The sequence below is a fragment of the Aspergillus ibericus genome (assembly GCF_003184845.1).
Source record: "Aspergillus ibericus CBS 121593 unplaced genomic scaffold BO80scaffold_34, whole genome shotgun sequence".
NCBI lineage: Eukaryota > Fungi > Ascomycota > Eurotiomycetes > Eurotiales > Aspergillaceae > Aspergillus > Aspergillus ibericus.
The window spans coordinates 302,607-327,283 of NW_020292132.1; the positions used below are offsets into that span (position 1 = coordinate 302,607).

The 24,677-nt window shown below is 52.9% G+C and overlaps 8 protein-coding genes across 8 annotated transcripts; 2 read left to right on the top strand and 6 right to left on the bottom strand.

Moving 5' to 3' along the window:
• Positions 1-323: 323 nt before the first annotated feature.
• On the top strand, positions 324-2,003 carry kat1 (putative 3-ketoacyl-CoA ketothiolase (Kat1)). The gene is made up of 4 exons (XM_025718010.1): positions 324-589; positions 637-817; positions 872-1,448; positions 1,504-2,003. The coding sequence occupies exons 1-4, from the start codon at positions 519-521 to the stop codon at positions 1,929-1,931; spliced, it is 1,257 nt and encodes a 418-aa protein (XP_025573000.1). The 5' UTR covers positions 324-518; the 3' UTR covers positions 1,932-2,003.
• On the bottom strand, positions 1,934-3,193 carry BO80DRAFT_427267 (putative zinc metalloproteinase). The gene has a single exon (XM_025719965.1). The coding sequence runs from the start codon at positions 3,109-3,111 to the stop codon at positions 2,044-2,046; it is 1,068 nt and encodes a 355-aa protein (XP_025573001.1). The 5' UTR covers positions 3,112-3,193; the 3' UTR covers positions 1,934-2,043.
• Positions 3,194-3,695: 502 nt separating this feature from the next.
• BO80DRAFT_361166 (putative mannosylphosphate transferase (Mnn4)) lies at positions 3,696-4,669 on the bottom strand (the record flags this gene model as incomplete). The annotated part of the gene is made up of 3 exons (XM_025715995.1): positions 3,696-3,771; positions 3,821-4,248; positions 4,304-4,669. 3 exons carry the CDS (start codon positions 4,667-4,669, stop codon positions 3,696-3,698), a joined length of 870 nt encoding a protein of 289 aa, XP_025573002.1.
• A 2,404-nt stretch (positions 4,670-7,073) lies between these two features.
• BO80DRAFT_387225 (ABC transporter ATP-binding protein) lies at positions 7,074-11,500 on the bottom strand. Its single transcript, XM_025717045.1, has 6 exons — positions 10,943-11,500; positions 10,314-10,888; positions 9,700-10,254; positions 7,683-9,641; positions 7,505-7,620; positions 7,074-7,454 (listed from the first exon to the last, which is right to left on the bottom strand). Exons 1-6 carry the CDS (start codon positions 11,262-11,264, stop codon positions 7,202-7,204), a joined length of 3,780 nt encoding a protein of 1,259 aa, XP_025573003.1. The 5' UTR covers positions 11,265-11,500; the 3' UTR covers positions 7,074-7,201.
• On the bottom strand, positions 11,417-15,723 carry BO80DRAFT_457257 (squalene cyclase; the record flags this gene model as incomplete). Its single annotated transcript, XM_025722219.1, has 4 exons — positions 11,417-12,564; positions 12,607-12,694; positions 12,812-12,980; positions 13,838-15,723. 4 exons carry the CDS (start codon positions 15,721-15,723, stop codon positions 11,417-11,419), a joined length of 3,291 nt encoding a protein of 1,096 aa, XP_025573004.1.
• Positions 15,724-16,030: 307 nt separating this feature from the next.
• BO80DRAFT_360977 (cytochrome P450 monooxygenase afumB) lies at positions 16,031-17,665 on the top strand (the record flags this gene model as incomplete). The annotated part of the gene is made up of 3 exons (XM_025715987.1): positions 16,031-17,150; positions 17,194-17,460; positions 17,517-17,665. 3 exons carry the CDS (start codon positions 16,031-16,033, stop codon positions 17,663-17,665), a joined length of 1,536 nt encoding a protein of 511 aa, XP_025573005.1.
• Positions 17,666-18,255: 590 nt separating this feature from the next.
• hsp88 (Hsp70 chaperone Hsp88) lies at positions 18,256-21,404 on the bottom strand. The gene is made up of 5 exons (XM_025719966.1): positions 21,022-21,404; positions 20,877-20,908; positions 19,341-20,772; positions 18,979-19,287; positions 18,256-18,915 (listed from the first exon to the last, which is right to left on the bottom strand). Exons 1-5 carry the CDS (start codon positions 21,094-21,096, stop codon positions 18,619-18,621), a joined length of 2,145 nt encoding a protein of 714 aa, XP_025573006.1. The 5' UTR covers positions 21,097-21,404; the 3' UTR covers positions 18,256-18,618.
• A 667-nt stretch (positions 21,405-22,071) lies between these two features.
• On the bottom strand, positions 22,072-24,512 carry chsD (chitin synthase D; the record flags this gene model as incomplete). Its single annotated transcript, XM_025722220.1, has 3 exons — positions 22,072-24,187; positions 24,246-24,412; positions 24,462-24,512. 3 exons carry the CDS (start codon positions 24,510-24,512, stop codon positions 22,072-22,074), a joined length of 2,334 nt encoding a protein of 777 aa, XP_025573007.1.
• Between the last annotated feature and the right edge of the window lie 165 nt (positions 24,513-24,677).

A 24,677-nucleotide genomic window follows, 5' to 3' on the forward strand; every position in this document is an offset into this window, starting at 1 on the left:
AATGGAAAGGCGATTGGTGTTAATGTGTTTGGACTGCTTTTGCTAATTCGGGCGGGATGTCGCACCCGTCAAGTCTGAAGACTGTACATATATTCATAGCTAGTTAGAAACACGGTGGGGTCTCAATCTGCAGAATCAGCGCAGCTTATCGAGGGGTCTGGGTAGTTAGTGGACTGGGGTAACCGGGGTACCTCGCCCGTCGCATAATTGGGCCGAGCTGGGAAGTACTGGGCGGGTGTCTCAGAAAGGAAACAACCTCGGCTGCTCGGCTGCACTGTTGAAAGACCACCCGCTGCTTCGGTCCATTATATCATCCCTCTTCCCCCTCTCCTCTTTCGCCTTCTCCTTTCATCGTCTTGATCTTTCGGATTCATCCCCTAAATCAACTCCAGCTGCGTATCTACACCCGAACTTCTGACTGGCCACCCCCTGCCCGGTCTCCGCCTTGTGATTGCTCCGCTTATCTCCGCTCTTTCGTGCTGTCAGCTCACCAACCCCTGGACAGGACACAGAACACCATGGCAGCAGATCGTCTAAACTCCATTCTCAGTCACCTGAAGCCGTCAGGAAGCAGCGGACTCGCCGCCATGTAAGCATAGGTCAGAGCCGGCAAAAGTCACGGCTAATCAGCAGCAGCACTCAAAAGAACCCAGATGATGTAGTCATCACCCTCGCGCTACGCACGCCCCTTACAAAGGCTGGCAAGGGTGGGTTCAAGGATACGGAGCTGGACTACATGGTATACGCGCTGTTGAAGGAGGTACTCTCCAAATCTAAAGTGGATCCCGCCCTGGTTGAGGACGTGTGCCTGGGAAATGTAAGCGCTTTCTTTTTCTTACATCGCGATCGGCACTAATGCCCTCTACGCTAGGTCGGTGACGGTAAAGCGGCCTACCTTGTCCGGGCTGCCTCCCTCGCAGCCGGTATCCCTCACACCGCCGGTGGATCGTCCGTGAACCGATTCTGTTCGTCGGGTCTCAAGGCTGTGCAGGATATTGCGAATCAGATCCAGCTCGGTGCCATTGACGTTGGTATCGCCGTCGGTGCAGAGCTGATGTCGGCCGGTGGCGACCGCTTGCCGCGTCCGTTCAACGAGGAGGTCCTCCGTAATCAGGAGGCGGCGGACTGCATGCAACCAATGGGACAGACGTCGGAGAACGTCGGGGCGGACTTTTCTATCACACGCGAGCAGCAAGACAAGTATGCGGCCGAGTCTTTCCGGCGAGCGGAGGAGGCGCAAAAGGCGGGATGGTTCGACGATGAGATTGTGCCCATTACGACGAAGGTCAAAGATCCGAAGACTGGGGAGGTGAAGCAGGTTACTTTGACAAAGGATGAGGGTGTTCGATATGGAACGACGGCGGAGGCACTGGGCAAGATCCGGCCTGCTTTTCCGGAGTTTGGCAATCGGAGCACGGGAGGCAACTCGAGTCAGGTTACGGATGGTGGTAAGTTGTCCTTTGTGGTAGTCGATTGTACGGGCCATGCTAATGTGTGTTCCAGCGGCCGCTGTTCTTCTCATGCGCCGCTCCAAGGCTATTGAGCTGAACCAGCCTATCCTGGCCAAGTTCTGCGGAGCCACCGTTGCGGGAGTGCCGCCGCGTGTCATGGGTATTGGCCCGACTGCAGCAATCCCCAAGCTGCTGTCCAAGTTTAACCTGAGCAAGGATGACATCGACATCTACGAGATCAACGAGGCGTTTGCCTCGATGGCCGTGTACTGCCTCAACAATCTGGGTCTGGAGCATGCCAAGGTGAACCCGCGCGGTGGCGCCATTGCTCTGGGCCACCCGCTGGGCGCAACGGGAGCTCGCCAGATCTGCACGGTCCTGAGCGAGGCGCGACGGACAAAGAAGAAGGTGCTAGTGACGAGCATGTGCATTGGCACGGGCCAAGGAATGGCGGGCTTGTTGGTGAACGAGCAGGTGTAAATCGTCATATCATGTCATTAAAACAAATCGTACGGAGTATATCATGCTATGTATATCCAACAAAACAAACATCTACGCACATACAACCATCCCACCCCGTACATTGGTCCCGTCACGACTGCCCTTCCCCCTCTCTCTCCCTCGCCCTCTTCATCCTCTCCTCCGCCGCCTTGGCCAGAACCTCCCTCCGACTTTCCGTCCTCCCACCACCCCGACCCTGGCCCCCCAATACAAACTCCCCACCGGTCCACCCCGCATCATCCACCACCAACCCATTCTCCCTAACCCCCTCCCAATCTCCCGGATTGTAGAACTCCTGATCCGCCACCGTCCTCCCGCTCTTGGTCCAATCGCCCCTCTCGACCTCCTTCTCAATCTGCGCCGTCAAATCCCAGAAATCCCGATCATGTTCACTGAACACACAATGCGCCAACTCATGACACAACGTTTTCCGTATCGTGCGATAATCCCGATACCCATCATACGCATCCGTCCGCAACCGTAACTCAATCACCTCCCCTTTATTCCTATTCAATCCGAGCGTCCGCGATTCACTCGTCGTGTGTTCCGCCGGATCCATCTCCGTGAGCAACGGCACGCTGAACTTGTGTTTCTGCATGGCGGATTTGATTCCGGGATCGGCGCGGAGTCGTTCCAGGAACGTGAGAGATTTGTTCGGGTTGGGGAGGTGAGGAAGCGGGAGAAGACGATGGAAAGTGTAATTTGAAGCAGAGGAGGTGCTGGAGAGGGTATGGATGCGGGAGACGTTGGTGGCGGTGCTGCTGGGGGTGGGTTTTGCGCCGTAGAGGGCGTGAGCGCGCTGACGTGCCTCGGCGAGGGTTTTCTGGGCGGTGGAGTGTGCGTTCAGGGTGTCGATGTCTTTGGTTGGGGTGCCGAGGAGGGTGAGTTTGAGGCGCGGGGAGTTGAGGGGGAGGAGGTCGGTGAGAGGGGTCGGTGGGAAGGGGTGTTTGAGGGTTCCTGGGGATGGGGAGATGAGGAGTTTTTGGTTTGTTGGGGGGATGAGCAGAGTTGTGAAGATGAGGTCGGTTAGGTCGGTGAGGGTGCTGATTCGGGGGAGGGTGAACTCGTGCGGGGTGTTGCGGTGGTGGATTTTCAGGGTGAGAGGGGGGTCGTCCTTGTTGGAGGGGTCGTCATGGTTGGGGTCTGAGGGGTCTGACATGTTGGTTGTAGCTGGCGCGTTGGTTGGGGAATGGGGCGAAGCGGAGAACGAGGCGAGGATGTTTTATATACCGAGTACGGAGTACAACGGAGGAAGAGCTTGTGATGGTCTTCGATGGAGTTCGATGTTGTTTGTCAGCGATAAGCTGATAGCTGCTGTCACGTGGTGATAGTCGAAGGGGCTACTAGTCGCATGGGGTTAGCACCGGCAGTGGCCAGGTACCGTACTGTGTAGCTTGACGCCGTGGCTCGTCGCGCTCAATTTCGGTTGGTTCTTCATCTGTCGGGAGTATAGTGACCGCGTCTGGAATATAGCACCCCCACAATTATGAGTATTTTCAGGGATTGATCATCGCCCAGCTGGGGTATGCAGTGGTGGGTGAGTCGCTGGTTTGTCTAGACCTACGCTGGTACTGTGTGCACTGCTTTACTCGTCTCACCCATTCGGGCAATGTTTGCAATGAATTGACTGTCCAGAACGCCGCCTGCCCCCGGAACTCCAATCCCAATATATACCAAGAATGACCACAAATTATACGTTGTATGACACAGTCGATCAATATATATGCAGCCAATATGGCTGATTCACTCGTACTGCCGGTCGTCCTTTGCAGCCGGCTCGTCTGGTACCCACTCCTCGAGGTCCGGATCCCAAGTGTGACTGTCACATGTCAGCATGTCCACCCCTCAAGGTAGAGAAATCCACTCACTCATGGAATTGCGTTGCCGTCAACGCATTCTTGGAATACTCTTCCGTCAGCACTGCATCATACCGGAACGGCACCTTGGCTGTCACGCCTTCGAAAGTTGATGTCCGCAGCGGATAGATGTCTTCTGTCTGGTACTTGTGTCCGTTCTTACACTCCCACTCCGTGGGCTTGTCGGCCTGAAGTCGGCTCAACCCCGTAATATCGATGTACAACCCTGTGCTGATGTCGATCCAGCGCGCATCAATGATATTCAGTCCCATGCCGCGATCACGCTGTCGCGCCCAAGGATTCACGTCGAGGAGGTACCGCCGCTCGACAGCGGGGTTGGTGGTGGTATACTGCACAACGGTCTGGTTGAAGCGGTCGGCGAGATGTAATAGGGTGGTATCCATGACTTGTGTGTCGATATCCCAGTCCCAGGGCATGATCTAATAAATGTGAGAACAAATGGTTGACTACGCCAAAGGTATCAAGATAGCCCACCTTGCCATTCCACCACCACCCCAGCAACGTGCCATGCGCAATCCAAGTCTCCAGCCCATTATCCGCAAAGAAGTTCAGATACGCTCGGATCATATGTGTCAACGTGATGGAGCGCTCCTCGTCCGGAACTGGCTCCCCTTGGAAGAATCGCGAATCATAGTGGCCTAGCGTGTCGTCGCGGCCCGGTTCGTGAAAGTACTTGAACTCGTCTGATCGGTTTAGACCGTACTTCTGCCACAGCGGGTCTGGGGCATTGCGATTTATGAAACTACCGTGAGCGCTGTGATCTGCGGTGCTGGGGTACGCCGTGGCCACCACTGACCAGATCGCGCAGGTGACGAGGGCCAGCAGGCCCCGGGGGTTCATGTCCGGCGGCAGGAGTCAGGTAGTGTGAGTTTGGTGTGTGTCGGTGCGGTGCAAGAGAGGTTAATCATGCCTCTGCTTGCATTCTGGGCCGGCTAGGTGGTGTCAACTGGTGTTAGGGAGATCCAGGTTATACAGGGAATTCGGTCGGACAGCGAAAATGTCGTGCAAGGGTGTTAAGGTCGCATATGTTGAACTGTTAAATCCGGGATGTGCATCTGACAACTGAGAAAGAAGGCCACCGGTGCCAGCAATGGGAGCGGCCAAGTATGTACCAATCAATTTCAACAGGCCAATCAGGCATGGACGAGACAAGGGGGGAAGACTTGGGGGAAGGAAAGGAAGATCAGGAGAGAAAGCACGGGGATCAGTTCTTGATGGTCCGACTAGCTGGCTTCGAGAACCACACGAGCCAGCAACAGCAACCGGGAGATCCGGCGAGTCCGTTCAGAGCAGCAGGACGAAAAAGGTTTGCGCCTTTGGGGGGGAAGAATAGAATCGAATACTACTCCGTACTAACGGTGACTTCAACCACCCAAGCGGGGCGACACCTGAGGCCCACTGAGGGCCCCATTGAGATTACATTTCCAGTTGGGAATAGGCCTTGGACCCTTTCCATGGGTTGACGCTCTGCAGGTCGGATCGGCAAGGATGGCAGCCCATGACGACAGGGAGCTGGTTGGTGGTGCTGAAACACAGGCATGCCAGCACCCCATTCCCACGAAGGCCAAAGAGCGATGTTTGTCGGGAAAACAGAAAGCAAATTCCTCCCTCGGGCCATGACAGCTCCCAGGCAACCACCAAAGAATCCACCGGGCGGCGCTCCATAATTGATTGAAATGGATGGATTCAAGGAAGGGCAGAAGAAGTCGGCCTCGCGTGCCATCTTTCCCGACCTGTCTGTTTCTCTCCACTGCGCGGGTCCACTTCCCCCAGCCAGGTTACATACCCGAACGATTCCCGTACCAGCGGGTTACGTACCGTACCACCCCCTCCAGCATCATAGGGCTACATCGGTTGAGTGCCTCTGCATGTAGATGGCGCTTGCTCTCCGTGCAGCAGTTACACAACTTTGGAAAAATCTCATTATGGGGATGTTCGTGTGCTCCCGAAGCAGGGCACTCGGAGGCCGGGCGGTATCACGACGATCTCAGATGATGACATGCAGCGTCGAAACTCCCTAAAGCCCACGGCACTGCGCTGGCACGAATCATCCATTCGGATCCCGATCCTGCTGCAAGCCCAAGGTACTTTCACTCATCACTGATTGGCACACTTATCTGCCGAGACTGAGGGGCATCAGGAAGTACTTTAGTACTCGGTAGATACTCCATAGATACTAGATAGATACATCACGCACCTCGTAGGGCCGACAGCTGCCCTACGCCCTGCATATCGCCCAGCAAGTTAACAACAACACACCACAGGATCCGTAAAACATCTCAGTACTACTCAGTACTCCGTGACCATCCCGCTCCACAGGTCCTCTCTACCCCATCCTAGGACCAAAAGATGATAGCCTCCGCAATATGTCAGAATCTTATCGCGCACATGAAACAATCCGGTTCTGAGAGCCTCTTGAGGACCACCCAAGGGACTCAGGGAGGATACCACCCCCGACGGTCATACGACCACCATACACCCGCCTCTAAAGCCGTTACGGTAACGAACCCCTTTCCGGAAGAACCCAAGTTACCCCCTGGCTCGTCCCCACCGACCGTAGTCTTACGGCCAAACCCAAGCAGGCCATTCTCCCCGACGCATCTTGGCACAGGAAGCAGGACCCTGCCAATCTCGGAGCTATCAATTAGTACCTCCTCCGACAAGTATTGATTGTTGCCTACAGGGCGGAGTGCCACTATTGTACTTATTCCCTAGGTAGACACCTATCAGGTAGCTGGGCTGTAAGCGCTTACAGTTTGTCCTCAGCGGCCAAGGATCAGGCATGTCTGCCAAGGGAGAAAAAAGAGAGGGCATCCGGTGATTCCGCTCGTAATCGTACCGGAGGGGATCACTTGACTGGTCTGGTTTCGGGCTGCCAAGACACGCCGGTCGGTCACCTGATGATGCGTAGGGTCTTGGGTTTCGTGGTTCGAATTGGTGCTTACGGTATAGTTGATGTTAGGGGTTATGCCTTGCTGATTCAGCGGGGTTAACTATGCTTCTAGGGAGATTACTATACCGGATGGTGCATAAGATGCTCTAATTAGTTTTATGATGCATACGGAGCACGGAGTAGATGGCATCCTATCCGTACCCCGTATACATATCTTATTTTGTGCTTAACAACAAAGAACTGGAAGATACTTCGCACGGAGTAATATATCCGAACGAAAACGCGCCGACCTATAGGGTTCTTGCCATTTTGAGTCAAGCAGTGACTTCCGATGTATGGCTTACTAGTACTCACAACCTTAGTAGTTACGGAGTACTCCGTACACATTCTCAATGTGCTGCTGTCCTTGGTCCTTCGTCTCCTGTTGTTCCCCGCATCCTTCCTATTCCGGTCCGACTACACTGGGAAGGAGGCCAAGTTCAGTCTTCCCCCATCACTTGCTGTAATATAGCCATCTGCCAATATTTTCCGCCTACCTGCATCAACTGCTCGTGGGTCCCTCTCTCGATAATCCGTCCACGATCGAAGACCAGAATTTCATCGGCGTCGACAATCGCCCTAAATCGATGAGCAACAGCGATGATAGTTCGGCCTGCCATTACGCGTTGAACTGCGTCCTGCACTAATTTCTCTGAGGCCGTGTCCAGCGCCGAGGTCGCCTCGTCAAGCAGACTGCCATGAAGTGTTAGAGAACAGTACCTGTGTATGGCAAAAGTTCTTACAGGATTTGTGGGCCGCATAAGAGAGCCTTCACGATAGCCATGCGCTGACGCTGACCTCCAGAAAGAGTCAATCCGTTCGCTAGGATTGGGGTGCTGAGACCTTGAGGGAGGGATATCTGACATACGGATGGTTAGAAGACAGAAAGAGACGAAAGTCTGGCGTGATGAAGTCACTCACCACAAAATCAGCTAGCCCTACGCTTTCCAGAGCAGCCAGGATCTCCTCGTCTGAGATAACCCGCTCATCACTTTGCAGGCACTCGCGCAGATCTTCACCAACCAGACAAGGGTTCTGGTCTACCAGTGCCAGATAGCCCCGATAGCTGTTCAGATCATACTTCCCAAGGGGCTTACCTCCAAGCGTTATCTCGCCAGAGTCGGCAGCATAGAAGCGCTCCACCAGATTAATCACAGAGCTTTTTCCGCTGCCTGTGGCCCCGACAAGAGCAATAAAGGTACCGGCTGGAGCGTTGAAAGTAACATTGTTTAATGCTAAACGAGATGGATGGCTCGGATATCTGAAATGCACGTGTCTTAGTGCAAGGTCGTCTGTCATACCTGGCACCTTGGCATATGAGATTGTGTTCTTCTTGCCGGAGGTTTGTGCGCTACTGGTTTGCATTAGCTCCTCCAGTCGAGCAGCAGCAGCATGGGCGCCTGCAATGTCAGGAGCGTGTGCAAAAAGAGCAGACGCAGACTGAGACCCCCACACCGTTGCTGCAAAGCAAATGAAGAACTGCTGGACGTTGTACTCCACAGTTGCGATGAGATGGGTGCCCCCGTACCAGAACACAAAAGCAATGCTTGCTATACGGAGGGACGTGGTACATGCATATATGGTGGCACACATGACCCAATACCCGCGCTGGCTGTCTCGATGGCTTTCCCTTTGAAAGGATTCGTTGATGGTCCTCTGCAAACCTAGGACAGTCACGGTCCTGACGGCAGAAAAAGCCTCATGTGCAATGGCCACAGCATTGGTGTCGCGCCTGACGTATTTCCGCACCTTTGCCACAATATAATACTGCAGAAATGTGGAGACAGCTATCACTGGAACCGTTGCGGTCGCGGCAAGACCAAGTTTCCATCCAAAAATGCATCCAACTATAATTCCCGTCGCAAGCATTACTAGACTTTCGGCCACGAGTCCAAGTGATGTTCCCGAGACACCGGTGATTCTCGGGATTCCTGATGAAAGAAAGCTGACCAAAGCCCCCGTCGAGTGATCTTTGTCTTCAAAAAAGGCGAGGTCCTTCAGAGTCAAAGATTTGAACAAACATGAACGAGCTCGGAGACATAACTGAGATGCAGACACAGCAAAACAGTATCCTCGTATGCAATAGACCACAAACACGGCGATACCGTGAGCAAGATACATCAGGGCCCAAAAGCGAACGTTGTGTCCACCAGTGCTCAGACTAGGGTTAATTATGGACATGATTCCATTGCCGAAGAAGACTGCTTGTATTGGATATGTCATTCCAGCCAAAACGCTGAAAAGGACGCCTGCGATAGTGTAGGTCAACTCTGGCTTATTAAGTTGCCAAACGTGCTTGATGCTGTTGCTTTGTGACAGTGCTGGCAATGGAGCATCTTCCGGCATGTCTAGGGCATTGGCATTGACTGAGAGGCCCCTGGGATGCTCTTTATGGTCGCAAGCTAGGTTTGGTGACTGGCTAGTAAGACAGTCCTCTGATCGGTGAAATGGCCGGAGTGCTTGCTGTCTCACTAGTTCTTGGTACATGGTGGACGTGGCCATTAATTCTGAGTGAGAACCTTGATCCACAACCTGGCCGTCCTTCATGACAACAATAATATCAGCATTTTGAATTGTTGACAGCCGGTGGGCTATTATCATGGTGGTTCGCTCGGAGGCGGCCTTGCTGAGAGCCTCCTGGACCTCCTTTTCATACTGACTATCCAGTGCAGCTGTGGCCTCATCTAGCAGTAGAATCGCTGGTTGAGAAATGATTGCACGGGCGATGGCAAGCCGTTGCCTCTGACCCCCAGAAAGACTCGATCCGTTTGCTCCTATAAAGGTGTCGTAACCTTGGGGCAGATTGCCAATGAGAGAGTGTATCTGGGCAGTCTCGGCAGCTTGAATCACGAGTCTTCGGACCTCAGATGCGTCCATTTTCTGTTCTCGGGAATCAGTAAATAATGCTCAAAGTCGAAGGAGAACTGTCTTTAAACACCTCTGCGGCAGCTCTGGGAAGTCCATACGCAATATTGTCATGCACTGATGCACGGAACAAAGTGACGTCTTGGCCGACATACCCAATCTGGGATCTCAACCACGAGACATTCATCTCATCGATCGATTCACCATCCAGCGTGATACGGCCACCCAGTGGCTGGTATAATCGCTCTAAAAGGGCAAACACTGTTGACTTTCCGGATCCTGATGGTCCCACCAAGGCTACTGTGTGGCCAGCAGGCACATCGAAAGTGACCCCCTTCAATACAGTCCGTTCCGGCCGTGAAGGATACGAAAAGTCTATGTCTTCCAACCGGATCTCTCCTCGGACCTGATTGCATGTCTTCCCAACACTCACCAACGGGTTTATTGGCGAATCCCGCTCAATGACTGGAAACACCCGACTAGCTGCGGCTTTGGCCTGGGTGATGTTGACAATTGATGGCAACGCTTGGCATAACATGCCACCTGCAACGGCCATTGCATACAGAATTGCCAAAGCCTCTGGAATGGTACAACGCCCTTGGCGGATGAGGTGATCTGCCTGCCAGAACTAGAGGTATCGTCAGCAACCCATCGATCTACATCGACAAAGTGGAACCATCAACATACTCCTAACCCATTTCCCCAGTGCAATGTCATGAAAGATCCCGCAACAATAACCCCAAAAATCAATCGCTCCCGGAAATTCAGGGCTGCTGGGCGCCGCAATGCCTCTTGGTACTTCTTGGCGTACCTTTCCTGGCTTCGATAGGCAATCACGCTTCTCATTGCACTGAGCACTTCCTGGGCTAAATTGTCGGCTCTCACACCTTCAGCCAAGTCCGCTTGCTGCATCACGCTTAGCCAACACCCCATCACCCCCACAAGTAGAATCAGGGTGATCGGCTCAGAAATCATGATGCCTGCAAAGCGCCAGTTCCGTACGAATGCGCAAGTAATGGCAACCACGAAGCCGGACAGACCGGAAAGAAGGTCGCTCACTTTCTGGGAGATGCCAGTCTGAATCAATTTCATGTCCTGATCTATGTGGGAGGTGAGTTCGCCAGTTCCAATTACATCAAAATAAGCCATATCCTGCTGCAGGACCGAAGAGAGATATTCCTGCTGCAGATGGCGGGTAATCTGCTCTCCGATAACATTAAAGCCCAAGGTGCTCATGGCGGTGGTGACCAATGACCCGATTGCTGGCCGTCGAGTCAGAAGACAGGAAGATTCAATCAATTCAGAGGTCTGCGTACCGATATATACCAAGAAGAGCGTGAGATGCTGAACCCTATCCCGAATCTCATGTGGAGCATGTTCCTCTCCGTTGATGAATTCATTAACTAATGCCCCAAACACGATTGTCACGAGAGGCATTGCTGCGCCCGCAGCCACCGAACAACACGCCGATAGCAACAGCATCCATATCTGCGATGTGTTGGCATATCGGTAAATGGAGAAGAAGCTGACAGTGCTGCGCTCAATCTGGATCTGGGACTCGACTTCCTCTGCCACGCGAGATTTGCCAGTAGTAGGCCGGATGGTGCGGAGTGAGATGGCCTGACCGCGCATTCTCATCCTAGTCGAGGTACACACTGATCTTTCTTCCTTTCGGGGGGGACCGGGCTATTTAAAGGGAGGTAGATACGATTATCACGTGGATTAAAGCATTCTACATCCTCCATTCTGGCGGATCGAGCTACAGAACATCTGGGTCTTAGCGGGACATCTCACTCTCGCTCATCTATCTTGAGCAAATCCATCAACTGTCTATGGATCGCTGGCCACGCCGCAGGTCGAGTCTTGAACAAAAGCCAATAATCGCCCGCAGCATCCTTCCCAATTATCCGAACCACATTACGAGTTGGATATGCTCGACAATGCTCAATGTCGTTGATATAGGACGGTCTACCCAGGGCATGTGGTCTTTCACTCAACGGCAGACCAGGGGAGACCACCGCCGCCGAAAAGTCCAGTTCAAAGTATCTGGCCTTATGTTGGTTAGTACAGGCCATGAAGAGCAGATTCGCATCTCCGACAACCGGCGGGGTCCGCGTCAACGATGCCCTCTGGATGGCGGTCATTGCTTGAACCTGGTCCCTGGTTCGGTGCTCCATGAGCGCCTGACGGTTCCTGGAAGCCACATGCCCGAGCTTAGTATCCTGAAGAACCTGGTTCGCAACCAACAAGGTGTAAGAATAGAAGAAGGCATTCCCTATGAATCCGGCACCGCCAGTCGGGAACCACTCGTCAAAAAGCGCCCATACATTGAACACGTTCATCACCATGATGGTTCGATGCGGCCGCGGGTTCAAGGCCGTGACCATAGTCCTCACCCACCAGGCCACTACGACATCGCCCTCGCTCACAAAGGGCGCCTCCCCTCCGCTCGGAGTGGCAGCAGCGAGTTCCTTCCGCGCCGTTTCCCTCAGCCTGTCCACACATCGCCCCGGTAAACGGATCGGATGCTCCTCCTCCTTCCAGAACCACAACAGGTCAAACAAATACCGCAGGCCAAAAACGACCAGTCCCACCCCGCGAACCACTCGTCCAAAGTTACTATACCTCTGGGCAGATGCACTCGATCCCAAGGTACAGAGCGGGTCATGATCGAACGGAATGAAATCCGGCACCTCATCCTCTCTTCCCCTAAGAACAGCTATCCACGCCTTGAAGAACGTAGTCCGTGCAATCGCATCAAACAGCGTATGCACATAACTGATCGTCACAAGCGTTGCATCCTCAAACAGCGCAACGTGAATATGCAACTGAGGCCGGTCCGAGTATATCCAATCCGCCAACTCCCGCGGACTATCCGCATGCCGGACCAACGGCGCAAACAATGCCGGCGAAGGCAACAGCACCGACTGATCCTGTCCTGACTTCGGCAACTACGACCCCAGCGGATGTTCCCCAATACGTAACCCATACTCAGTCGTGGTGAAGTTAAACCCCGGTCTGGTTTTGGTATACTCCGCCGGAACATGATACTCGAGATGTCCACTATCCTAAACACCCAACCCAAACCAACACATTCAGTCAAGTACTCCCAGCCCCCCTATCGAAGTCATCCTTTCAAAGGAAGAAGTATTCGGGGGATGTGGTGGGGGGAAAGGAAGTCATACATTTAATCTCAACCTCGCCCCCAACTGTCCCCAGTCCCCTATCTCCATCAGTCGTGCCAATGCCCCCTCCAGCTTCGCAACATCCAACACATCATCAAACCGAAAGGTAAAGTCATGACAGAGCCGACGGAGATAATCTAGATCATCCCAGTACCGGAGGGGGACGATTCTATCTGTGGGTACTGTTTTCGGTCGCTGGTTGCGATTGAATATGGAGAAGAGAGTCATGGTCAATTAATCAAGGTCACCATAAAACCAAATCAGAAAACTGAGTAGTTGAGGTATGTATAGATCTTCGTTGGGGGGTAGGGGGTAGTGGAGATGGATTGTGTTGGGAGGGTGGGCAGGCACAGAGTACCTAGGTATGTGTCTGATCTCTTTTCTTTTTGGAATGGGGTACTAAGAGGGAGGAATCCATGTGAAGGATCACATTCCAGGAAGCAGGTATACCTGTTTCCTTGTGTGAGGGGAATGGGGAATGAGGGGTGGCAGGCATGGTGCCTTGGCAACTTCGTATCTTATTGCCCAGAAACAGGGAAATAGAGGGATTGGATGTGATAGACGGCCATATGTGACGCGTCACTGCATCCTGTGTCACTGATGTGGGTGTTTGTGGCTTGTGCTACCTGGTCACATTCTTAATTGCAAGTGCGAGGGACCGCGCTATCTACATGGTACGATCCATACTTGCTTATTTTGTATTTACGACAAGTGGTAGCGTACCTGAGTGCTATAGGAAACTGTGAATAGAGCATTGATTGGTTTTAGCTGTCAATACGATATCGCACAGGGTTTAGATATGGCTGCAGATGAACCTAAGGTACTATTGGAAACTAAGTACTCCGTATGCAATCAGGGAGGTACATACCAAGCTCCATGGTGCCGAATGTATGTGGGGCGACTGACCTTTAGATCCGGTTTTGAAGAACCCCCTGTAGATAGCGGCCCAGGGCCATCATAGGAAAATAATGACGGTAGTAGTCGTAGCCCAAATAAAAGTGATTTGGAAATCCTGTTCCGGTGTACGCAGCCTCAGGCCATGAAACTCCAATACCTTTCTCCGGTCTCTGCGCGGATACCAGCCACCGAATGCCGCACTCAATAGCAGCATCCGTGACGGGCAGATGGGCCAATAATCCCATCAGCGCCCATGCAGTTTGCGACGCTGTTGACTCTTGGTGCTGCTGCTGACTGTCGGGTGATCGGTAAGACAGCAATGATTCGCCCCAGCCGCCATCAGCATTTTGCTTGGATTTGATCCATTGCAGAGCCGGGTTCACCAACCCGCTAACTCGCTCATCATGACTGACGAAGTACGACAGGCCGCACAGCGCATGAGACGTCCCGTAGATGTAGTTGCATCCCCATCGTCCGAGCCACGCTCCGCTAGGCTCTTGCGTGGAGGCAAGGTAAGTGACTCCGCGGGTGCATGCTGCACGCAGCATGGGAGAAACCCCGGTCTTCTCTGAATCATGCGTCATCATCAGTCCAAAGGCTTCCAGGATCCGCCCAGTGATATCAGCGCAAGATGTGTCACACAGGCTGTCCATGTCGCTGAAAGGGATCTTGTTGAGGAATAGCTTATCGTTCTCCACATCAAAGGCAGCCCACCCCCCATCAGGATTCTGCATGCCCAGAATCCATGTGGCTGCTGCAATCACAGAGTCTGAATTGATGGACCGAGCATCATGCTTTACCTGGGCAAGAATAATCGCGGCCGTGTCATCCACATCGGGATAGTGGCTATTCTCATACTCGAAGCTGAAGCCGCCTGGAGCTAGCTGGGGTCGGTATACGCGCCAATCCCCGCGAGGCTCGAGTAATTGGCGATTTCGGATCCATGTGATAGCTTGATCAAGGGTTTGCCGATCGTGTGACATGGCATCGCAGAGCCCAATGGACATCAAAGCCGTGTCCCACACGGGAGAAACACAGGGTTGGATTCTTTTGCCCTGTTCATCCTCCCAGGCAAAGTTTTCTATGGCTTGGATTCCAAGGCGGACTGGAGGGTCGTCCAACTTGTATCCCTCAAGCACGAAAGCATACACACTGGCATGCATAGGGGGAAAGATCCCGGCCCAGTCGCCGGTTGGTTCCTGGCGCTCCAGAATCCACTTGATACATTGCCGTCGGGCGTAAGATCGCAGCAGCGGGATCGAGCGAAGTCCACCCAGTTGATAAAGCAACCGGTCCACGGCAGTAAATGCAAGCCCAGGAATGTCTCTCTGAGACAGCAGCTCCCAGATAGATGAGCCGTACGGCACGTTCTTGTTCGTCGGGTTCTGCCACAACTCGTCTAGATAGTCGTCCGGTAGCGCGTAGACAGGCCGATGATGGCAGATGATCAGCAATGGGGCAATCGTACCACGGGCCCAGGATGCCAACGTGTAGATGTTGATTGGACAGCTGGAAGGAAGAAGAATGAGCTCAACGGGTAGTTGGGGTACCGCATCCCATGGAAATAAGCCGAAGGTTGCCAGGAAAATGCGCGTAAACACGCGGACCCTCGCAACTCCACCGGCAGTAAGGGTAAAAGCCTGGGCTCGTTGCATGGCTGGTGTTTCTGTGCTCGTCCCCAGTAATTTGAGTGCCAAGTAGGCTTCGGTCGTCGTCGATACGTCGCCTGCATAACCGGGCGCCAGGCCCCAGGAGCCATCACTGTTCTGCTCTGATAGGATATAGCGACAGTATGCTGTGCGGTCGGTTTGCAAGTCTAGCCCCAAAGCTTGTTGAAGGAAGACATACTCGGCCGTGATAGTGACGTTTGATCTGAGCTCCCCGCACCAATGCCCGTCGGGGCGTACCGAACCAAGAGCATAGTCGGTCGAAAGCTTCAGGGTATGCTTTACCTGGGAAACAAGGTGGTCCTTTCCGGAGACAGTCTCCAGATTATCTCCCTTGTCTGAGGCCATTTTAACGATGTAGCTCAGGTTGGATGATAGCTGAGCACTTGTTGTGTTACCTATGAAGGTCTTGAGCTCTGCCGCATGCGGGGATGCAAATATATACGTAGCAGCGCCACGTCGCGGTGGATCCAATGTGCCTTGATCTAGGTAGTAGTACCTTTTGCTTTTTTGATGACAGGCCATTGTGCCGTCCTTGGTCAACCACGACACTTAAAATCTCAAGTGACCTAGACCGTCACGGATCGTGTCCCCGCCGTATGATTTGCGCTTTATCCGATGTTCGTGCCACCTAATCCAACAGAAAACCCCAAGAATGCCAGTACAGTCAGCACTCGAGACTTCTGGACCGGGTTGCCTTTTCATAGCTTTTGCTGTAGCTGCCGTTATCTACCTGGCGAGAAGTTGTCACCGTATCCAACAGCTGCGGGATCTTGAACAACTTCATGGCTGCAAGAAGCCACCCAACGAAAGCGACCGTTTCCGATATGATTTCTTTGGCATCGCCAAGGCCATAGAGTTGGCGTTTAGTTTCCGGACCCGAACCTCCCTCCGTTATACAAATGTTCTCTTCCAAAAGTACGGAGAGACTTATACTTCCAATGTCCTGGGATACCGGCTTCTCTTTACCTGCAGCGCGGAGAACACCAAACACCTGTTATCCACGGCATTTGTCGACTTTGACAGCTCCCCACTGCGAAAGCCCTTGTTTAAGCCCATTACTCCACAGGGAATCTTTACCCTCGACGGTGCAGACTGGAAGACAAGCCGGGAGCAGTTGCGGAGTCGGCTCTCTAACCTTCGCAAGGCTATCGATCTCACATTGTGCGAACAACACTTCCAGGCCTTCTGTCAACACGTCCCATCCAATGGACAGGTCTTCGACATTCAATCCCGTTTCTTTGCTCTCTCTCTGGATATTCAGACCTCATTTTCTCTGGGGGAATCGGTCGATGCTCTCAGCCTCACTCAATCACTAGAGAAGGAGCAATTTTTAAAGCACCTGCTTTTGGTCAAGGAAAGGATCGTGCAAGATGGCTTCCGTGGCCCGCTCCGTCATTTGTCTTCCAAGCGAAAGTTTCTTCAGTCATGCAAGAGGGCACGCGAATATGTGGTGGTTCGTGCGATCCGGGAAATCGAAAGGCGAAATAACATGGAGGGAAAACCTGGAAAAAAAGGTGCTTCCAAATCAGATTCCAGTTCAGTTACCGACGAAATATCACAGCTCACTGATCAATCTTTGAGCATCTTACTCGCAAATGACAGCATGAGCACCACTCTCTCGGGCCTTTTCTTCTGTCTCTCCCAGGATGCGCGGGTCGTCCGCAAGCTGCGAGCAAGTATCCTGGACACCATTGGACTGACACCTCCGACGTGGGAACAACTCGGAAGACTGCATTATATCCGCTGGGTACTACAGGAAGGTACGAGATCTCGTTAGCAGTTCAGTCTCGAGGCTTGACTGACACTGCAGCCAAGCATTGAGGCTCTATCCCCCAGTTGTACTCAATGCTAGGGTGGCGAACAAGAATTCAACACTGCCCAACGGTGGTGGATCTGATGGCAACTCGCCTGTTCTTGTCATGAAAGGAGATATTGTAGTCTTTTCGACCTGGGCGAGACATCGCTTAGGGGAGGACTTTGGGGATAAACCAGAGACTTTTTATCCAGAACGGTGGGAACACCTAAGCGGAGACATGGCCGGATTTATCCCATTCAACAAGGGTCCTAGGATTTGCCCTGGCCGTAAGCTTCGTCCGGTTACTGCGATGCTCAATTCAAGCTTGCTAACACGGGAGCAGAGCAATATGCTATGATTGTACTCACGTACGTTGTGGCTCGCATGTTCCAGACCTTTTCGACCGTTTTCAATTATAATCCCGGGCCATGGAAAGAACGGATTAGCATGACATTCGAGAATGAAAATGGGGTTCTAGTCGGGCTTAGTTAGGTTTTGCCATGGAATGGCTGAGGAGTCTAAAGCGCTGGTATTGGTAAAAGCGTAGCTGCTGGAAGAGGGAAAAATATTCATAACTTTGAGCTGATGAATGTATCTGATGTGGCGGGAGGAGTGGTTGTGGGTTGTGATGAGTAGTTACCTGGCAAGGTAGTCGTCAGGTGACTCCTGCCATCCAAATCGGCAGGTGACTTACAGACCAGTACTCGGAGGGAACTGCTATTCAATCATGATTCTTATGGGATTACGAGCTCCTTCTATGTGACTCTCCTGAGGCTTCTGTGATCCTATGGAATACAAAAACCATCTTCTCCCTGATGCCATCAACGACGTCCTCCTAAGCCCACTAACCCTGCCTACGTTCCTTATGGGACCGAAAGGATAAGGCTTATTCGCAGGTGTTATGCTGGCTGTCCGGGGTCGGGACAATTGCATCACCATCTACGGATGTCTCGCCGGGGATACCTGCGGGAATGGTTGGATATAGAGATCTCAAGTGTGATCTCGAATCAGGATGCGGTTACTAAGGCGAGAACTATCGGGGAAGAATACCTTTAGTTCTTTCTTGGGTTGGTATCATTATTGGACCGATGGTTCATTTTGTGAGGTATTGATAAGGATATATTCTGTATTACCAATCATATACTTTTCAAACAGATCTATCCACATCGCCATGTCGTATCTAAGTCTTTCATCCCTCCAGCTGCCGTCGCCGCCGACCAGGCCATCAGGCCAAAAAGATCGCAACAACCTGGCGAGGAAACGCAACGACTGGAGGGAAATCAGGTCGTTCTACATCAGTACCGACTGTCGGCAACAATAAGAAGAAATAAGGAAAAAGAATCAAACAACTGAAGGGGTTCAACATGATTGTATTGTTCGTGACCACATTGTCATCAAGCTGCGATCCCACAGCTGGGCTCACCAATATCTACCAGTCGAGCACTTTACTGCTCGGACTCAGCGGGCTTCTCGCCCTCGGCCGGGGCATCCTGCATCTCAGTGTCTGCCTTCTCATCAGCCTTCTTGGCATCTTCCTCGGCCTTCTTGGCCTCCTGCTCAGCCTTGCGCTTGGCATCGGCCTCGGCACGCTTCTTGGCGGCCTCCTCTTCCTGGGCCTGGCGCTCGGCCTCCTGCTTCTCACGGTAGCGCTGAATGATGGGGCCGGCGACGAAGCGGATCTCATCCATCTTGGCCACGTAAATCGACTTGGTGGTGTCCTCGCCCTCCTCGTAGAGCCAGTCCTGCAGAGATTATTAGCATGCACGGGATCACAGATACAGACCGCCCACGGCGGAGAGTCTTACCTCGGTGTCAGTCAGCTTAGCGCGCAGCTTATCCTTCTCCTCCTCGCTGGCGAACTCGGAGTAGACGCCATCGATCTTGTCACGCAGCTCGTAGATGCTGGATTCGAGCTCGTTTTTCTTCTCATCGGTCTCGGCAATCAGCTTGTCCTCCATGTACATGGCGTTTTCACGCTCAGTCCAGGTGTTGCGGAGGGACTCGTCGATGGAGGTGGTGCCGGTAGAGATGGGGAGGTCGCCCTTGCGGACCTGCTTCTTGACCTTGCGGGTCTTCTTGGGCTGCTCGCCGTCCTTGGCATCGGTGTCCATAGCCTATTCAGTCGTCAGAAAGATATCATCCAGTAGAAGGACTAGGTATCGCTTACCTCACCCTCCTCAGGCACGGGCTCCTCGACTTCCATATCCTCAACGTAGTATCCAGACTCCACGTTCAGTATACCGTGCAGGTTCAGGCGGGCCTTCAGCTTGCAGATCATGAAGTCGTCGTTGGCATCGGCCTTGACACCCTTGACGGAGAAACGGCCAACCCAGGGGTTGACCTTGCCGGGCAGCATCTCGGGCTTGGCGTAGCGGGCCTCGAGATCGAAAGCCTGCTTGCGGTAGAAGGTAAGGATCTTGGTCGAGGGCATGACGTTACCCCGGTTGAACACGGTCAGGCTGGTGTCCTCATCCGGGATGTCGGCAGACTGCTCCCAGGTGAACTCGATAGGGTAGTTGACAATGTCGTGGACGGAGAAGTCGCGCACACGGAAAACAGGGGAGAGGATGGCACAGCTAAAAGCACAACCGCGAGCAATAGCCTCGTCCTGGTTGAGAGTGAAAGACAGGGTCTTGCCGAAGAACTTGGAGACGGCCTCCTTGATGGAGGGCACACGAGTGCAGCCACCAACCATCTCGACGAAGTCGATGTCCTCGGGCTTGAGCTTGGCCTCGGCCAGGGCCTCCTCGATAGGAACGGTGACCCGGTCCAAAAGGGGCTTGACCATGGTCTCGAGCTCCTCACGCTTGACGATAGAGCGGACGTCAACGTCCTCCATCAGGGACTCAATGCTCATGGGAGCAGCAGGATTGGCGGACAGGACCTTCTTCATCTTCTCGGCAGCGGCAAGGGTACGAGCCCAGGCCTTGGGGTGGGTGCGAACATCGATCTTGAACTTCTCCTTGAACTCATCGGCGAAGTGCTCGGTCAGGGCGCGGTCGAAGTTACGACCACCGAAGTGGCGGTCGTAAGCAGTGGCCTTGACGTTGAGCTCACCCTTGCGGAACTCGACGATGGAGGCAGTGTAGTCGCTGTGGCCAATGTCGACGAACATGACCCGGCGGGGCTTCTCCTCGGGACCGGGCAGGTCGAGCTTAGTGATACCGTAACCGAGAGCGGTGGCGGTGGTGTCGTTGATGAGGCGGAGAACCTTGAGGCCAGCGATCTCACCGGCATCGAGCATGGCGCGACGCTGGACATCGGTGAACCAAGCGGGGACGCTGATGGTGACGTCGGAGACGGGAAGCTTCAGCTCCTTGGAGGTGATGTCCCGGATCTTGGTGAGGTACATGGCAACAAGCTGAGTCGCGGAGAACTTCTCCTTCTTTCCGAGGTAGCTGACCTCGACACCGGCCTGGCCATTGACATCGCAAAGCTGAGCCGTGCTGTACTCCTGCTCGATGGCAACATCGGGGTCGCTGAATGCGCGGCCGATCAGACGCTTAAGGTTGCCGACCGTGTTCTTGAGGTTGGAGGTCTCTTGTGTCTTGGCGGCCTCACCGAGGGCTCTGCTCCTGGAGCTGAAGCCAACCAGGGAACTATGTGGGAGAAGAAGGTCAGTATGAGATTGGGTCACCGGGACGGGCAGCAGAGCTGTTTTGCCTGCCACATGAGCTGAACATAAGCAGGAGGGCGGACTCACGGAGTAGATCTGTTGGAAACTTCATTGGTGATCTGTGAGCCATCACAATGAGAATGTTAGTACTATCACGACCAAGATGACGAGCGGATGGCTAGCGCTAAGAGGGGAACAGAAAATTGGGCAGAGGGGGCGGCGGGATACGCACAATATCAATACCCTTGTTACGGGCAACACCAACCTTGGTGCTCTGGGCACCAAAATCTATACCGACGACAGACATTGTTTAGATGAGGAGGATGTAAAAGGGAGATCGGAGGTAGAGAGTGGGGGGAGGGAGGGGGGAGAAGTTGAAGAGGAAAAGAGAAGAAGGATGGAACTGAGGGGGAGGTTGGGGGAGGATCCAGAGCAAAGAAAAGAGCGAGACGGAGGGGGAGAATTTGCGCTTCGCAGGGCCCGCCACTAAGCTATCGGGCGGTGAAGGCGATCGAAGAGTGGCTCCCGGTCCAAACGTGGGCGCCGCTGGCTCGTCAAGTTTTTTTTCGATAATAACTAATCGGGTCGACGTCAGGTCGAATCGCTGGGTCCCACTCGGAAATGCGCACAGAGGAGATATGCAGAAGCGAGGATGATGTGTTCCGGGTCGGAGGAATAATAAATAGGGCCCTGGCCTTTGACACAATCGCTCCCAGCAGGCCAGCAGCTTCACCGGGCCTTTGGGCGCTCGTCGAACCTTCTGGCTGCTGCTGGACGCCTCCCACCACTCACCGCTCTAAGTTTCCCCGGCAGAACCGGCCTTACCGCATTGGCGGGGCTTATCGATAATGCAGAGTTTTCTGCTATTCATGATGACTAATCTTATGCATCGGAGCCCTAGTTATTTCCCATGACCTCATCATATAGATCTGTTATACTTCATAGTACGGAGTAACCACAACTGCAATGGTACCCTTGCCTTGACTAGCTGATGCGGACCGCATCGGTGGGAAAGGGACAGGGCGCCCAAGGCGTTCCCGCCACGATCCATCACCTAGAAGCCAAAGTTAGATATAAGCAAAGTTGATGCTGCATGGGTTATTTGTGTACAGGGGATGTGAATAAGCAAAGGCTCGCGAGCCATAACTGAATGAGAGGCGAGTAAGTAGTTTATACATGAGTGTCCCCGACAAAATCTACTCCTGCCAATCAATTTCGGCTCCTGTGGTCATCCCCTTCTTTACTACACGATCCGAAGTAGCTCAGCGCATTACTTCGGGGTTCAGACCATTTGTTCCGGCTGCATCGATTTCTTCTTCGGGATTCTGCTAAGTCGCTTGTTTCGGGGATTTCCGGCCGTCGCATGACATTGACCCATGCCTCCAGAAACAGCCGTTGGTTGCCGCAGCCCTAATTCCGGCACGTTCGGTGGTCCACGGGACTTGTGGCTTGGGAAACTGGTCACCAAATCCATTGTATGCAACTCATACGCTCTGCTGTCTTCCGGGTACTCGTTGGGTCGCACATACGCGCCATCCTCGGTAATGTCCGCCTCGTGGCTAGCATCCGTGCTTTGCAGAAGTCCGGTAGATTCCAGCCCCTGGCGAGTCGTGTAATGGTTGACCCTTTCCTCTGCACTAAGCAGAGTTTCCACCTGCTGGGGCAATGAAATTGAGTTTGCCCCAGAGTCGGATGTCGCGACTGAGTCAAGCGAGTAATGCGGGTGAGTCCCGATTCGAGGTACGTCTGGAAGGGGCGTCATGTACTTGGCGAGACTAGCTCCCAGAGCACTTTGACGGTCATAGTAACGATCTGGAATCTGCGGTACGGCCGAGAGGCGCCCGTTGACCTTGGATGAAGGCCGGATTGGAACCCCCTTCTCATCAGCCTTGGTTCGAAAGGTATCCACCTGTACATTCAGCTCATCCCCTTGAACCCTAGCCTTTTCGACCGCTTCCTCTGGGGTAGTGTGCTCATCAGCTTTCGCAGCATCCGCTCGAGGCCCACCCCACGTTCGTTGGCCGGCGGTAAATATTCCGTACACTATATAGAGCCAGTTGAAGAAAGGGTTTAAGATGAACATCAGGGGATATAGCCATGCCTTGAAGCGCTTGAGTCTCAACCCGAAATAGACCATGAGGATGTAATTAAGGCCCAGGGAGACTGCGATGAAGCCGGCAGGCAAGTTTCTAATTTTGCTTGAAGTTGTGATGATGGAGATTACCAGGATGAAGAATAACAATGCAGTTGTCCGGATCGTGTTCTGCATGAAACGTACCAGACACAAAAGAGGGTATCGTCTCCATAGCCTGACGTCGGTCAGCATGCACACTTCGTTGGTGATATAACCAAGAAACCATCGACGTCGCTGCTTGAGAAGGCTACAGAAAGTTTGAACCGCCTCTGTCTTACAAAAGGCACTGGTGCACATCTGAATTTGATAGCGTTCAATCGCTCCAATCATGAACAGGTGCGTTAGCCAACGATCTTCTCCCAGGTAGCACTTGCCATAGTCAAAGAGATCCTCGCATTGCTCGGCTTTATCCGCGAAGTAATACTTGGCCATCTTGCGGAAAGCGGAGTATCGTAAAATCGTCAACGCACCTGGAAGGCAGGTTACAGCGCCGCAACCAGACTCCACGGTACGTTCAACAAGCTGGCCATGAATATATTCCATGTCTTGCAAAACGGTGATCAACGAGTTCTTCTCGGTGGTGGAAGTAATGATGCCCGTCATTGCCAACATATTGTGTTGGCTTCCCGGTTTCAATTCCATATCGTACATGAAGTTTTGCAGGCAAAGCCTGTCAAGAATGCAATCCGAGTCGATGAACAGCAAGAAAAGATCGTCGTGGTGTTTAAGATAATCCGCATAGACCTTGTCAATCAACTTGAAGGTTTGTTTCTGGCAATGCCGTTTGCCACCGTGCTTGAATCTTGACACGGTAATCCTCGCCCCATGATATGTTACATCGATGCTCTGCGGGTAATTGTCCAACGATATCGGGATCCCAAGATGGCCGATCACTTGAAGATAAGGTTCATCGATGTTACTCCCGTCGTAAGAGAGAAACACATGAATACAATAACTGGGATAGTCACTATTGACGACCGAATCAATTGCTTTAATAAGGACGTGGGGCTCCTCTTTGTATACTGGCATGACGATGACGGTTTTGGGTGCAGTGCGGTCGTCCAGAGCCTCCTTCACCCGCTTGGTCCTTCCCAACGAGTGAATAACGAATCTGTTGACACAAAACAGCCAAGGTATAATAAGAAGCGCCGAAAAGGCCCAGAATGCCAACCACTGGAGCACGGAGACGAGTCGACGGGGGAAGAACTGCGTAATTTGGGGTGGCAATGGAAGGATGGCGATCATGACTGGGAGGAAGATGCCTCTATAAGGCGTGTTATGGTATACCCCTTAATGTGCCCTCATAAATTGCATGAACTCACCTCAACAGTGTGAAAAGAACTGCCATAATGGCTGCAAGAGCTCGAATACTCCAGTGATCTGCCTTCTGATATACTTTGACCAGACAGTATAGAAATGCAGCAAGGAAAAGGAACCACTCCAATAAAGCTGCGAGCAATAGTGGACCGAGGATCGAGACGTAAATGACCTATACTCCCGGTTAATGTATTTACTTGTGCATGACAGCCCCAGCTTACATCTTTGGTGGGCCACGCGCCTGGCGTCTCTGACGATGCTTCCCCAGCCATGTTTGGCAAGCTGCGTGATCCAAATCGACAGTCTTCCTGTGCACCCTAATAATAGGGAACACCAACTGCGATGGATCGATGTATAGGCAGTTCAGGGCGAGACGTAATCGTTGAAACCAATTCCAGATCTGTATGCTATCCAATCCAAGGAGGCCTTTTCAATTA